This window comes from Haliotis asinina, chromosome 1, assembly GCF_037392515.1.
Source record: "Haliotis asinina isolate JCU_RB_2024 chromosome 1, JCU_Hal_asi_v2, whole genome shotgun sequence".
Classification (NCBI taxonomy): Eukaryota; Metazoa; Mollusca; class Gastropoda; order Lepetellida; family Haliotidae; genus Haliotis; species Haliotis asinina.
Window position 1 is genome coordinate 72,157,489 of NC_090280.1, and position 16,349 is coordinate 72,173,837.

At 41.3% G+C, this 16,349-nt stretch overlaps 1 protein-coding gene across 2 annotated transcripts in view; it reads left to right on the plus strand.

Annotated features, from left to right (window-relative positions):
* The window catches only part of LOC137296713 (uncharacterized), a 107,653-nt gene extending 91,960 nt beyond the window's left edge, over nt 1-15,693 (plus strand). The window contains exons 4-8 of one of the 2 annotated variants that reach the window (XM_067828546.1): nt 5,854-6,166; nt 7,830-8,064; nt 8,620-8,848; nt 12,590-12,643; nt 13,829-15,693. In XM_067828546.1, the coding sequence (XP_067684647.1) occupies nt 5,854-6,166; nt 7,830-8,064; nt 8,620-8,848; nt 12,590-12,643; nt 13,829-14,063 (1,066 nt within the window). In that variant the 3' untranslated portion in view covers nt 14,064-15,693. The remainder of the gene's footprint in view (nt 1-5,853; nt 6,167-7,829; nt 8,065-8,619; nt 8,849-12,589; nt 12,644-13,828) is intronic. The other variant, XM_067828553.1, reaches the window with a different exon arrangement.
* The last annotated feature ends 656 nt before the right edge of the window (nt 15,694-16,349 follow it).

The following is a 16,349-nucleotide window of genomic DNA, read 5'->3' on the forward strand; positions in this document are numbered from 1 at the left end:
TGACGTGTAGTGTTGGTGACCATCTTCAAGGTAGACCACTGTGACGTGTAGTGTTGGTGACCATCTACAAAGTAGACTACACTGACGTGTAGTGTTGGTGACCATCTACAAGGTAGACTGCACTGACGTGTAGTGTTGGTGACCATCTACAAAGTAGACTGCACTGATGTGTAGTGTTGGTGACCATCTACAAGGTAGACCACTGTGACGTGTAGTGTTGGTGACCATCTACAAGGTAGACTGCACTGACGTGTAGTGTTGGTGACCATCTACAAAGTAGACTGCACTGACGTGTAGTGTTGGTGACCATCTACAAGGTAGACCACTGTGACGTGTAGTGTTGGTGACCATCTACAAAGTAGACTGCACTGACGTGTAGTGTTGGTGACCATCTACAAGGTAGACCACTGTGACGTGTAGTGTTGGTGACCATCTACAAGGTAGACTGCACTGACGTGTAGTGTTGGTGACCATCTACAAAGTAGACCACTGTGACGTGTAGTGTTGGTGACCATCTACAAGGTAGACCACTGGGACGTGTAGTGTTGGTGACCATCTACAAAGTAGACTGCACTGACGTGTAGTGTTGGTGACCATCTACAAAGTAGACCACTGTGACGTGTAGTGTTGGTGACCATCTACAAGGTAGACTGCACTGACATGTAGTGTTGGTGACCATCTACAAAGTAGACCACTGTGACGTGTAGTGTTGGTGACCATCTACAAGGTAGACCACACTGACATGTAGTGTTGGTGACCATCTACAAAGTAGACCACTGTGACGTGTAGTGTTGGTGACCATCTACAAAGTAGACCACTGTGACGTGTAGTGTTGGTGACCATCTACAAGGTAGACCACTGTGACGTGTAGTGTTGGTGACCATCTACAAGGTAGACTGCACTGACGTGTAGTGTTGGTGACCATCTACAAGGTAGACCACTGTGACGTGTAGTGTTGGTGACCATCTACAAGGTAGACTGCACTGACGTGTAGTGTTGGTGACCATCTACAAGGTAGACCACTGTGACATGTAGTGTTGGTGACCATCTACAAAGTAGACCACACTGACATGTAGTGTTGGTGACCATCTACAAGGTAGACCACACTGACATGTAGTGTTGGTGACCATCTACAAGGTAGACTGCACTGACATGTAGTGTTGGTGACCATCTACAAAGTAGACCACTGTGACGTGTAGTGTTGGTGACCATCTACAAGGTAGACCACACTGACATGTAGTGTTGGTGACCATCTACAAGGTAGACCACTGTGACGTGTAGTGTTGGTGACCATCTACAAAGTAGACCACTGTGACGTGTAGTGTTGGTGACCATCTACAAAGTAGACCACTGTGACGTGTAGTGTTGGTGACCATCTACAAGGTAGACCACACTGACATGTAGTGTTGGTGACCATCTACAAGGTAGACCACTGTGACGTGTAGTGTTGGTGACCATCTACAAGGTAGACTGCACTGACGTGTAGTGTTGGTGACCATCTACAAGGTAGACCACTGTGACGTGTAGTGTTGGTGACCATCTACAAAGTAGACTGCACTGACGTGTAGTGTTGGTGACCATCTACAAGGTAGACCACTGTGACGTGTAGTGTTGGTGACCATCTACAAAGTAGACTGCACTGACGTGTAGTGTTGGTGACCATCTACAAGGTAGACCACTGTGACGTGTAGTGTTGGTGACCATCTACAAGGTAGACTGCACTGACGTGTAGTGTTGGTGACCATCTACAAAGTAGACCACTGTGACGTGTAGTGTTGGTGACCATCTACAAGGTAGACCACTGGGACGTGTAGTGTTGGTGACCATCTACAAAGTAGACTGCACTGACGTGTAGTGTTGGTGACCATCTACAAAGTAGACCACTGTGACGTGTAGTGTTGGTGACCATCTACAAGGTAGACTGCACTGACATGTAGTGTTGGTGACCATCTACAAAGTAGACCACTGTGACGTGTAGTGTTGGTGACCATCTACAAGGTAGACCACACTGACATGTAGTGTTGGTGACCATCTACAAAGTAGACCACTGTGACGTGTAGTGTTGGTGACCATCTACAAAGTAGACCACTGTGACGTGTAGTGTTGGTGACCATCTACAAGGTAGACTGCACTGACGTGTAGTGTTGGTGACCATCTACAAAGTAGACCACTGTGACGTGTAGTGTTGGTGACCATCTACAAGGTAGACCACTGTGACGTGTAGTGTTGGTGACCATCTACAAGGTAGACCACTGTGACATGTAGTGTTGGTGACCATCTACAAGGTAGACCACTGTGACGTGTAGTGTTGGTGACCATCTACAAGGTAGACTGCACTGACGTGTAGTGTTGGTGACCATCTACAAGGTAGACTGCACTGACGTGTAGTGTTGGTGACCATCTACAAGGTAGACCACTGTGACGTGTAGTGTTGGTGACCATCTACAAGATAGACCACTGTGACGTGTAGTGTTGGTGACCATCTACAAGGTAGACTGCACTGACGTGTAGTGTTGGTGACCATCTACAAAGTAGACCACTGTGACGTGTAGTGTTGGTGACCATCTACAAGGTAGACCACTGTGACGTGTAGTGTTGGTGACCATCTACAAGGTAGACCACTGTGACATGTAGTGTTGGTGACCATCTACAAGGTAGACCACTGTGACGTGTAGTGTTAGTGACCATCTACAAGGTAGACTGCACTGACGTGTAGCGTTGGTGACCATCTACAAGGTAGACTGCACTGACGTGTAGCGTTGGTGACCATCTACAAGGTAGACTGCACTGACATGTAGTGTTGGTGACCATCTACAAGGTAGACCACTGTGACGTGTAGTGTTGGTGACCATCTAGAAGGTAGACTGCACTGACATGTAGTGTTGGTGACCATCTACAAGGTAGACTGCACTGACATGTAGTGTTGGTGACCATCTACAAGATAGACCACTGTGACGTGTAGTGTTGGTGACCATCTACAAGGTAGACTGCACTGACATGTAGTGTTGGTGACCATCTACAAAGTAGACCACTGTGACGTGTTGTGTTGGTGACCATCTACAAGGTAGACTGCACTGACATGTAGTGTTGGTGACCATCTACAAAGTAGACCACTGTGACGTGTAGTGTTGGTGACCATCTACAAGGTAGACTGCACTGACATGTAGTGTTGGTGACCATCTACAAGATAGACCACTATGACGTGTAGTGTTGGTGACCATGTACAAGGTAGACTGCACTGACATGTAGTGTTGGTGACCATCTACAAAGTAGACCACTGTGACGTGTAGTGTTGGTGACCATCTACAAGATAGACTGCACTGACGTGTAGTGTTGGTGACCATCTACAAGGTAGACCACTGTGACGTGTAGTGTTGGTGACCATCTACAAGGTAGACTGCACTGACATGTAGTGTTGGTGACCATCTACAAGGTAGACTGCACTGACATGTAGTGTTGGTGACCATCTACAAGATAGACCACTGTGACATGTAGTGTTGGTGACCATCTACAAGGTAGACCACTGTGACGTGTAGTGTTGGTGACCATCTACAAGGTAGACCACTGTGACATGTAGTGTTGGTGACCATCTACAAGGTAGACCACTGTGACGTGTAGTGTTGGTGACCATCTACAAGGTAGACTGCACTGACGTGTAGTGTTGGTGACCATCTACAAAGTAGACCACTGTGACGTGTAGTGTTGGTGACCATCTACAAGGTAGACCACTGTGACGTGTAGTGTTGGTGACCATCTACAAGGTAGACCACTGTGACATGTAGTGTTGGTGACCATCTACAAGGTAGACCACTGTGACGTGTAGTGTTAGTGACCATCTACAAGGTAGACTGCACTGACGTGTAGCGTTGGTGACCATCTACAAGGTAGACTGCACTGACGTGTAGCGTTGGTGACCATCTACAAGGTAGACTGCACTGACATGTAGTGTTGGTGACCATCTACAAGGTAGACCACTGTGACGTGTAGTGTTGGTGACCATCTACAAGGTAGACCACACTGACATGTAGTGTTGGTGACCATCTACAAGGTAGACTGCACTGACATGTAGTGTTGGTGACCATCTACAAGATAGACCACTGTGACGTGTAGTGTTGGTGACCATCTACAAGGTAGACTGCACTGACATGTAGTGTTGGTGACCATCTACAAAGTAGACCACTGTGACGTGTTGTGTTGGTGACCATCTACAAGGTAGACTGCACTGACATGTAGTGTTGGTGACCATCTACAAAGTAGACCACTGTGACGTGTAGTGTTGGTGACCATCTACAAGGTAGACTGCACTGACATGTAGTGTTGGTGACCATCTACAAGATAGACCACTATGACGTGTAGTGTTGGTGACCATGTACAAGGTAGACTGCACTGACATGTAGTGTTGGTGACCATCTACAAAGTAGACCACTGTGACGTGTAGTGTTGGTGACCATCTACAAGATAGACTGCACTGACGTGTAGTGTTGGTGACCATCTACAAGGTAGACTGCACTGACATGTAGTGTTGGTGACCATCTACAAAGTAGACCACTGTGACGTGTAGTGTTGGTGACCATGACCAACATTATTTAAAGTTCAAATTGTTTGAACAACAGCTATTTTGATATCCAGTTTTAAGAAGCTATATATGCTTTAAGAGTGAGCACACTGTTTGAATGGCCTTTGAGTGCAATAAATGAAAGGTGTTCCCAGCCTCTTGTAAACAAATCTCCCTCAAATACATGGTATGTTTTATGGTGAATGAAGGAGCAAGAGTCTACCTCTGAAACTATAATAGAAGTTGTTTTCCATATACTGTGTCATGTATTCATGTTTGTCCAACTTCTAAATGCCTAAAAGACTACATCTAATTCTTTGGTGTCTTTGGGGAATTTATGTCCCAGGTCTTCAGTTGCGATATTGATCGGCTTGTTATGAGCAGACACAGCTCTGATCAAGTACAGGGTAACAATAAGTAAATCACAAATATCTGGTTCAAAAACAGATTAGCTATTGGACTTAATGTCTGTTTATTCCTCATGATTTCTTTCATGTCACAGTTGCAGAAGATGACATTGGACAGTCCTTGGTACTTACGTCGCATATTTGCCAAGTTTGCCTTATGTTTCAGTCAATGAATGCATGGACAGAGTTTACACATTTGTGTCTGCTGGACAGAACCTGATAAGTTTCTATCTTTTGTCATTACACTCTACATAATCAATAAAGTAACTGTTATATTTCAGCAACAATCGCCTTGAATATTACTCCCAAGTTCTATGGTTCAGTTTTGTTATTTGCAAAGTTGATTGATCTGTTAGGAAGGTTTGTTTTCTAAGCAACCTGACATGTCACTGTTTCCTTGCTGCATGGTAACTGACATTTTTACATATTGTGTGTTTCTGATTGATATTGACAAGAATCTCTTTTGTCATTTGTTCAGTTTGGGTACACAGATTCACTCAGGATAGATGTTTCATTAATTTCTGGTTGGTGTTAGTTATTTCTTCAGTTGATGAGATAAAACTTTTTTGACAGTTTGTCAATTTACCTGTCCTTAAAACATGAAAAACAACATATTGTTTCCTTACACCTACAGTTATATTTGTTCACACCCCTACTCTCATTTTCTCTAGTCTTTCTCACAATCTTTGAATTGGCTTGCAGACAGAGGGGTGCAGGATTGTGTATCCACCCACCCACCCCCATCCCCCATTCATCCTTAAAGTTTATTGTATGACCATTGAAACTGTCATGAAAAAGGGTGAAAATCAAGTGTTCACCGTCCTTTCTCAAAAAGCTGTATCCACCCTTGTGTTGACCTATGTCAGTGATGAGGCATTTTGTGTCTGACAGGGAGTACTACTGGGCCAACTACGCCACAGGGCTCGGGGCATCTCTCCATGAGCTTGGACACACATTTGACCTTGCACACACACCTTCAGGGATCATGGCTCGAGGTTTTGATGACCTCCACAAAGTCTTTACCATCCAGCGGCTGCGGAGCAATGGGCGCTGCAACTCTGGACGACAACGCTACAACAGCAACAGCAGCAGCATATCAAGGACACCCTCCAGCAGCAGTATAGAGGGCTCCCCACTCTCAATGTCGCTCGATGCAAATCAACGAAGATACAAAGATGTCTGCTATGGCAGTCCTTACAAGCGGGTAGGTTCAAAGTAGGGTAGATGATTAAAAAATTTTGACTGACTAATAAGCAGAAGGATAAGGAAAAATGTGCTAGACACATTTATTGTAAACAAAAAAACCAATGAAGACCTGGGGCACAATTGGTTTTCAGTAGCTCATGCTTGTCATGGACAAGCTCACTGACTTGGTTGACATGTCATTGTATCCCAACAATTCCCATGATGTTGATCACTTGATTGTCTGGTTCAGATGTTTACAGACCACTGTCAGGTAGCTGAAATATTGCTGTGTGTGGCATCTGTCAATCAGTCTTAAACAGCATATTCTGTTAATGAGAACAGGAACAGTACCGTGTGTTGCAATGTAGTAAAATCATTGTCTGAAGCATGAAGGGCTGCTTTCACTGAAGAAATGTACAATCTGTCTGTCAAAAATGGAAATTCATTTACCTTTTATGACTTTTTATCAGTAATTTATGATAAATTATCTGTGATAGCCTTACTGACAGATATGTCAAGCAGGTTTAAAGGCTGACACCCAGTAAGTACATGTTGGCCCAGCACTAGCAGAGATGCCAGCTGTAATGGAAACTTTCAAGTAGGTTAAAAAACAGTAATGTCATGAAAAAAAGGTGATGGTTGTCACGTTTGAGAATCTCCAATGTAGGTTTTGTTGTCCATTCTGTGTTATGGCTAGAAGTAAGTGAAAGACATGGTCAGAGCTCCACACATTCCTGAGTTCATCTATGTGACACTAATTAATTGTTTTCAGGAAGAATATGTAGTGTTGTGAGTCCTGAAGTAATGTAAGTGCACATGCAATGTTCCTTGTCTCAGCCTGTGTTATATCCTTGTATTAGAAAGTAATATATTAAAAACTATTTGAATTGAAAGCATAGCTCAAATTTCATAGGTCAACATTATACTAAGTCTTGCTGCAGAACTCAAAGGGTTAAAAAATGTCATTGCCTGACACCTGCGAAAAGTCAGTGTTCATTTTGGGCAATCAAATAATGGCACCTTGCTTGTCCGTGTGCTACTAGATAGTTTCTGCTTATGGTTTCAAACTGCAAATAAACTTGGATTTCATTTCATATCTGCTCAAAATTTAGCTATTAAAGTTTGCAATGATAAAAGAGTTATCTTTCATGCTTGTTTATCACTTTTCGATATATAGTCGAGTAAACATTAATATGAAATACCATGTCGATTTATTCTTTCATATCATAATTTCATCATCATGATTTTGAAATTAAAATCAGGGCAAGTGGAAAATTAGTCTGGACTAGTTACTTTCTTAAAGTCACTTCTTATAGTGGCAAGTGGCTTTTAAAAAGAAATTTGAACCCCTGAAAATGCTACATGTAACTGTTGTTCTCTCTTACATTTGACACTTTCTAAATTAATTGTTCATAAAAAATGAAAGTCTTACTTTTGGTGAGGACAAGAGTAATAAAGTCATTTATTCAGCCAGTAAGACCTAGAGGACGTGTTTGGTGTCTCCGTTGTCCTGGACCCTTGGCCTGCTGGTCCAGCCCTCCTTTGATTTCTTTTCCTGACAGTACTCCAACTATTCATATGGGTTTCAGTACTTTCAACCAAGTGTCCCTTATTTGTAACAACTGACATATTGGTCACAATGACATGTTTAGATCAGTCACTAGACTCCCATACTGTTTCAGATTTCCCGGTCAAGCAGTAGCAATAGCATATACATCGCCCCACCTCCTCTGGTTGTCAAGGTGGAGACAGGATTCAAACCTGTGAAATCCCCATCCATGCTCACTTTCTCTGTGAAGAACTATGATGGCTCTGAGACCCACAGAACTATAGCTCAGGACCCAGGTGGAGAGACAGTGACAGAGCTCAATGTGGCCACGGATGGAAAGCTCCTAAGTGGAAATGCCACTCGCAGAGGTTTGTCCAGGAACAACTGTACATTAACCAGATAGTTTGCTGAACTCATTATTATCTTGAAATGTCATGGTAACAATTCTTTATTGGACTTCATCAGGAAAAGCACACATTTACACATGAAAAACTGACTATGTGATTTGGGGAAATGATTGAGAATATGATTATACATACATGGGGAATTGATTGAGAATATGATGATACATACATGGGGAATTGATTGAGAATATGATGATACATACATGGGGAATTGATTGAGAATATGATTATACATACATGGGGAATTGATTGAGAATATGATGATACATACATGGGGAATTGATTGAGTTATTTTTTCATGACAAGGAAATTGTATCACTCAGAAATAGATGTCTGCTTGCTTCTAATCCAGGGTCAGTGATCTCAGCTGTTTTGTTGATCTGCAGTGTTGGAATAATAATGATTCAGTCCTGCTTGCCATTCAATCAATGTTAGATATTGATAAGGGCCTCTACCACAGTGCTATGTAGCAGTGTTGTAGGGGTTAGAGGGGTAAAGTGGGGTGTATGTTTGTTGCAGATAAATTGTCATTAGGATTTGGAATAAAATGCTGCTACTCGTCTTCAGAACGTCGCCCCAGTTCATGTTCCAGTGTGGGATCCTCTGCCAGCCTGTCCCCATCTTCCTCCACACCCTCCACACTCCCAAACTCCCCTGAGGAGCCTGACCTTCGACTACCTGATGTTCAGTTTGCTGATGATGGAGCACACTGGTACAGATCTTCGGCAGTTGTACTCAGGTTTCACAGGTACCCGTAAACATCATCTATTGTTGTACTCAGGTTTCACAGGTACCCGTAAACATCGTCTTTTGTTCCACTCGAGTTTTACAGGTACCCATAAACATCATCTGTTGATGTACTCAGGTTTCACAGGTACCCATAAACATCATATATTATTGCAGTCAGGTTTCACAGGTACCCATAAACATCATCTATTGATATACTCAGGTTTCACAGGTACCCATAAACATCATATATTATTGTAGTCGGGTTTCACAGGTACCCATAAACATCATATATTATTGTAGTCGGGTTTCACAGGTACCCATAAACATCTTCCATTGTTGTACTGAGGTTTCACAGGTAACTGTAAACATAGGTACTTGAGTTTCATGGTTACCCTTATACACATTGTACATTCTACCATGACTCCAAAAAATACTGAATTCTGATTGGTTGTTCAGAAAAATCAGACGGCATCAATTCTGGATTGACGCTATCTGATTTTAGGCCGTTTCACAGCACATTAACAGGTCTTATCGTGAGAACTACTTCCATTTGACCACAATGATGGTGGGTCATAACAACAACAACTCCATGGGTTTTGACGCTGACTTGAGAATTTGCCACATAGATCTGTGCAGTTTGAAATTTTTGGATTGAACATGCGTCTGATTTCACTGCGCTGCATTACACATGTATATACAAGATTGCCGCACTACTTCAGTTAGACCACCAACATGACTGATATCAACACAACACACATGATGGAAATGCTGATGAAAAAACATTTATTCAAACTCAAAAATACAATTATATGATATTTCCTCCACAATTCTGTGGGAATTTCACTATCATATTACCCTCTATTATAAAAACATTCAATTACAATACACAGCCCCTAACATAAACAATATCTAACACATAAATTAGAATGCCTTGCGAAAATACACCCCTATCTATACAAAATTGTGCAGCAAAACATTAGTAAACATTTACCTACCTGGAATATGGAATATTTGTTTCCATTTAGAATGGGAAATTCACAAGATAACGGTTCTGGCGAAACACCAAATTTATGCTACTCATACTCCATCATGTCACAATAATATCTATAAGTAAAAAATTAAACCACCGGAGTTCTTCTCTGCCATCATCCCTGCAAGGCAGTCACTGTTATGCTCGTACACTTTGAGAAAAGCTTGGCCTCAATGAGATACAGATTGTAGGTCTATCCCATGAGGATCTATTCTTCGATTCTGGAGGGTTCTGATTCGACATCCAGTCAAGTATTTTCCACTTTCACGTCAGTTGTTTGTTTTCTTTAGACAGAATATTTTTTTTGTTTAAAAAATATGAAAGGCACCAACTACTCCCTTCACAGACGAGATTAACTCACCTCTCATCCCTTGCCGGATCATGCAGTGTCTTCCGCCGAGCGAGGAAGTTCGATTTTAAATGGGTCATGACAGAATGGAGATAAACCTACTGTGTTTGAAAATCAGAGACATGCTGTAATGTATTGATGGCGACTAAATATTACAATTGAAACCTCATGCTGCGTGTTCACAATTGAAATTTAGTCGCCGTCAATTCAGTACAGCATGTCTCTGATTTTCAAACACACTAGGTTTATCTCCTAATTATTGTACTCTAGTTTCACATGCACCCAAATTAACATCATCCATTGTTGTACCAATATAGACGGGAGATATAATAGTTATTACCTAGTTGATTGTAGATGCTCAGTTTGGCTGTTTTTCCATCATTGTTTGGCCAGGAAAGTAATTGTATAATTAACCCATACAGCTGAAACATCACTGGCTGGGACATTAAACGTAATCAGTTGACTCACCTATGTGTTTACAAACTTCACCTGTGTTCTATCTTATCTGTCAGATGAATGTTTGATGTTTCTTGACACTATCGCTAAGCATCGACCTTCTCCCCCTTCCTGTGTTGAGCACAATGGTAATCTGGCGCCAAGCCCTTTCATTCATTGCAAAAATACTTCTACTTAACACATTGATTTACTCACATGGATTGTATTTAATCAATTATTTAACATAAATTCTCCCTAAAGTGTGTTGGTTTTTTGCAAGTGAATTAAGAATGCATGGATAGTAAGCTATCTGTTTACGATAGAGATGAATCCAAGTAGGGAATTCATTGTTTGCTTCTCACGTTTCTTGTTTCATTAGCTGAAAGCTGTTGTAGACTTCGAAGAATGTCAAATTACATTAGCAATTCATTTACCTAGGTATGATTGTGCAGTACTCCAGGACCAAAGGTTTAGGTTTAGCAACACATGTTAGACTGCTTTTGAAGATTGTTCAGTGCCAGTGTCCGAGAAGTCAGGGCAGCAGTTCCTTAGAAACATCATGTTTCCTCCCTCATTCCTCAGACCATGTCCATGCTCATACCTTACTTGGCAGTGAATTCCTCTCACTCATGAAAAAACCCTGTGAAGGTACAGGTTACAATTGGTCTTCAGTAACCCAAGCTTGTGAAAGCTGACTAAGACGATTCAGGCTCACTAACTTTGGCTGATGCATGGCATTGTATCCTTGTAGTGTAGGTCGATGCTCATGACATCAGTCACTGGATCGTATGTTCCAGACCCGCATATTTACAGACCGCTATCATATTGATGAACAAATAAGTTAAGTTCTGTGTTGAATGGACAAACCAAACACTCATGCAACTGTTTTGATTGCGTCTAAATTGGTCTTCATTAACCCATGCTTGAGGTAGAGGTGACTAACATCATTTGGTGGTCCGACTTGCAGACTTGGTTGACACTTGGCATCATACCCGAACTGTGTAGTTGATCCTCATGCTGTTGATCACTAGATTGTCTGGTCTGTAGTCAATTCTTTCCAGACTGCAGCCATATTGCTGGAATAGTGCTGAGTGAATCTATGGCAGGGAAAAGTGTTCAGTGTGAACATATGACATAGTATAATGGAGGAGGATCACTGGACCATTATGGATCAATGTTGATAACATCAGTACTTGCTCATGTTGGCTATACAGTTTCAGCTGGCAGCTTGTTCCTGTAATCAGTAGAACTAGTGTATTGATGGACACTGGTTTGTTGAACATTCATTAACAACAGCTAGCAATGCAGGAAATGAATGTAATAGTTTAAATGGATTCCAAGTAAATCTATAAACTGTGGAGGAAAACTTGAAAGTTTAGCATTTACTAATGAGTTACTGTTTGCTCCAAATAAGCAGTTTGCTATGTGTGAGCTACAGAACCTAATGCATCATCATTGCCTAACCATTTATGAGCTGCTTCTCATCAGTGTACAGCTGATGTCAGTATGTAGATGCTTGTGCTTGAACATATGTATCCAGACCTCCATGGACTGCCACTTCAACCCACACAAATTGTCCATGTCACTAATTCAGTAGCTCCTCAATGTAATCTCTTCACTTTCTCTTGAATATCAAGCAAGTAGGCTTTTGCACAGCCCTCACAATCCTCCTAATCAGCTAAACTCATTTCATGTAATGTCAGCACTTGAATTCAATATCCAAGAGAGATTTGATTATGTGTAAGTTCAGTGTGTTCAGTGTAATGGCACACAAGAGACTTAGCTCCTGGAGGATGTTTCTGTGTTGGTGTGTTCAGTATCATGCTACCTTGCCGCTGAAGGCAAACGCTGGCATCTCTTCAGGAACCTTGCACGCTTCCATTATGTAAACACAGAAATACACTGAGAATCATGTTCAGTATTAATCATATTTTCATGTTTTTCAGATGGTTTAACAAGGCTAAGACGGATGATCCAAGAAAAAATCCAGTTCTTTCCAAGTAAGATTTGCCTGTGTTTCATATGTATTCTGTAGAAACTGTTGGAAGGAAGAACGTATAAGAAAGAGCCCCCTTGAATGAGGATGGGAGAGTGGTACTGGCTGTAGGGATGTGAGCAGTGTGTCTAGTTCTGAGAGGCTTTGGTGAAAGATCAAAGGCACCAACTATACTTTATCAGATGGCAATGAGAACTTTTTGCATTGCATAACAATGCATTGACGTCACTGTGCCATTCTAGTCTGCCGATTGTAATCGAACACTTTTGCATCACATCACAACCATAACCGACATTGCCTCGAACAGCCTCCTACAGTTGACCATTGCATCCGATTTCTTGGTTTGCAGTTTCTTCACTCAGCAAACATCACTAGTGGAAACATTATGTTTTGTAATAAAGTATAGTTTTTCCCTCAACTATTATAATTAAAGCACGAGGACTGTAGTGTTTATTACAGAACACACGTTATTTTCTAATCAGTTTAGGTTCCTCTACCAGACTCTATTCTGTTGGGCTGTGTCAGGTTTACCCAACTAGTGATGTGTTTAGATCTGCTGTGAGCCAGGTATCAACTAGCATGGTGTAAATGCTGTGATGTACAGATGTTGATATCTGCATCTTTTAATCTACAGAAAAGATAAAATGCACATTGACCAAGTACAGTCTGAATGATTACCTTTGGGACCGATGAACTGCTCACTAACACAAAATAACGCAATAACTGCAACAAACCAAATTTGGCACACTGACATGATGATTCTCTTCTGTTGTTCCTTTCACATAACACTGATTTGAAGTAAAAAATGACACTCAACTATTCTATTCGATATATGAATGTAAGAGGCAGGTAGCAGGATTGGGTGGTCAAGCTAACTGACTTGGTTGATGCATGTAGTTGTATCCTAGTTGGATTGAATGATGTTCATGAAGTTGATCCTGGATTGTCTGGTCCAGACTTGGTTATTTACAGACTGCCGCCTTATAGCTGAAATATTGCTGAGTGCAGCATTAAACAAACAACTAATCAAGCAACCAACCAAGTTGATGAACAATAGTAATGCACTATTCAGTCAAAACTTGATCACCCCTGGGCCCAATAGGGGCTTCTCCAGGTCCCATAAGACTGTGTTAACCTTAACTCAGTGTTTGCATTGTTAACCTGTATCAATGTGTGTTCTTCTGTTCAGCAAGTGCCACATTCTGTCAGCAAGTGGGCTTAGGCTGGTTGAACTCCGGACAGACCCTGGGGGGCTTGTGTTTCATCACTGGGAGTTCCTCCATGAGACTCCGCCACTGGACTTTACACTCAAGAGATCAAGAATTAAGGCCATTCCAGAGGGGACCACCACAGCTACTGTCATGGCAGAAGATACCTTCGGAAATATTTTAAAGAAGAGAGTGAAGATAGATGATTTTGAGTGAAGTTGCTTTGTGTTAGTCAGTTAATCAGTTCAGGAATGGCTACAATAAATGGCTCTATATTCATCCTGACAATCTGACATTTTACAGATGTGAATACTGCATGAAATGTCACTTATAAATGAAATAATAAAGGACTCTTTACTGTTGATTTTGAGGACAGCTGCACTTACTCTTCCCTGCCTCAATACAAACACTGTTCATGCACAAGTTTATTTCCTATTTAATCTAAGCTAGAAGCTATAGTCTTAACCTGATATTCCATAAGTTCTGCGGGTACATTTATTGTTTTGTTGGTTTTGTTTTGTTGAAGTAGCTTTATGTTATATACACATGTTAGACATTTATTGTGATGTATTACTGTTTCTTTATCAATTGTTCAGTAGTGAGTGGAACACACAGGAGGAATGCTACCAGCATAATGAATGCATTTGTGCAGCTTTCATCTATAACAATTTTGACAAGAAAATAAAAAATTTTGTGGAGGACAAAGGAAGATTTGCATTTTGGATCTGTTGATTCTAAATTGGTCATCATTTGTTACAACAGACAATTTAATTTGAACAGAATATGTTTTCAGTGATACAGTTATACTTTCTTCTGTATATATTTTCATATTTGAAACTATTTACGTATTGAATGTCTGAAAAAATTACATATGACTGACATTGTGAGTTACCTCCCTTCCATCAGGTGCCAGAATGGCCACACAGTACGTACACGTATGTTGCTCACACTGCTCACTGCCAGTTGTACGCAGCACCACACCTTCCTATGACTGATTTCTGCTTTTGTTTCAACCTCAGCCTAATTGTATGGAACATTCATGTATATGCATGTTACAGCAGGTAAGAGTAATCTCACCTTAGATGTAGCTACTACGTGCAGTACAACTAGGTACTCCCTGATACTGATTGTGGTGTTTCCCCAATCCGCCATCTTCCATTACAGTGACTAACATTTCTGTAGATTCCTACTATATTTTACATTTCCCATGTTTGTGTAGACCTGGGGTCCCACTCTGTCTACTTTGGAACCACTCAAACAGATGGTATCAGTTGGGGCATTTCATTTGGCGATTGCCTGCCATAATTCGTTAAACCCTGCCAATATTTTTCTGCTGACGTGTTATTGCCATGTGTAATGTTACCCTATTTGTTCATATAATGAAGCATCAACATTAGGATTCATTTGAAAAGCACTGTTTTGAAATGTGAAAACTTTATTTCCCCAATTCCTGGTCACACTGCAAATATGATTGTGAGATTTGCTCCCAAGTAATACAGTTGTGTACCAGGTTGTTGTTTTTGAGAGATGGCCTTGGCACACCTGGTATTGGTGGGACGATCTGATGGTCACCTGTGTGAGTTTGGTCAGTGATGACAGGAGTGGTCACCCAGCGTCTACTGATTGAGAGAGTGACTATTTCTATACAGATATTTTTACATGTGTCTCTTTGTGCAAGGTAGGCTTTTGTATTCTTTTGTGAATGGTGTGAATATTTTTTCTGTTATTTATGGAAGTTTTTCTGATAAAAGGATTGTGTGTAGAGATGGTTGTTGAAATGCATATAGTGATGTCAGCTCATAAGAATAAGATGTAATTGTGTTGGAGTAAAAAAAAAAAAAGAAAACAGGTGGTTCATTTTTCTGTTTTGCATTTAACAAAACGCCATGGTTCTACCTCTTCTTGTCCTATTTGAAAAAAGACATCAGGGCCAGTGGATCTTTTATCATTCAATGTAGCAATAAAGATTTGAACAAGAAGTTACAATAGGTGTTCTGATATCAGTAATGTATCAAGGACGAAGCTATATGTGTTTCATCACCACCATGGTTGCCACCAATGATATAAGTCCAGATAGTAACAGCTGAGAGCTGTAGATTCAGTTTCCCTGGAGCTGGAGCTGATATGTCTGGATGAGCAAGGGAATGCTGATCTTCCTTCCCAACTGACAAGATCCAGTGTAGTAGTTGTGTTGTCACACGTCAGGCAAGCATTACACAGCAGGTCTAAATAAGCCACAAAATACCCACTATCCCTATGTCACTTGGCACCATATACAGACCATCTCCATCTCAGACATTACTGGCAATACTAATTAAAACATGACTTCGTGACTAGTGTTGGCTTAAATATCACATGTCTTCATGCACATCGTGGCCGAAGGATTCCCAAGGTCAACAACCCATTTAGATGATAGAGATCTCAATGTAGGAGTCAGCATTCCTTGTCCGTCTTGGCACTGGGACACACTTGACCTCTGTTGTAGTCAGGGATGATCATCCT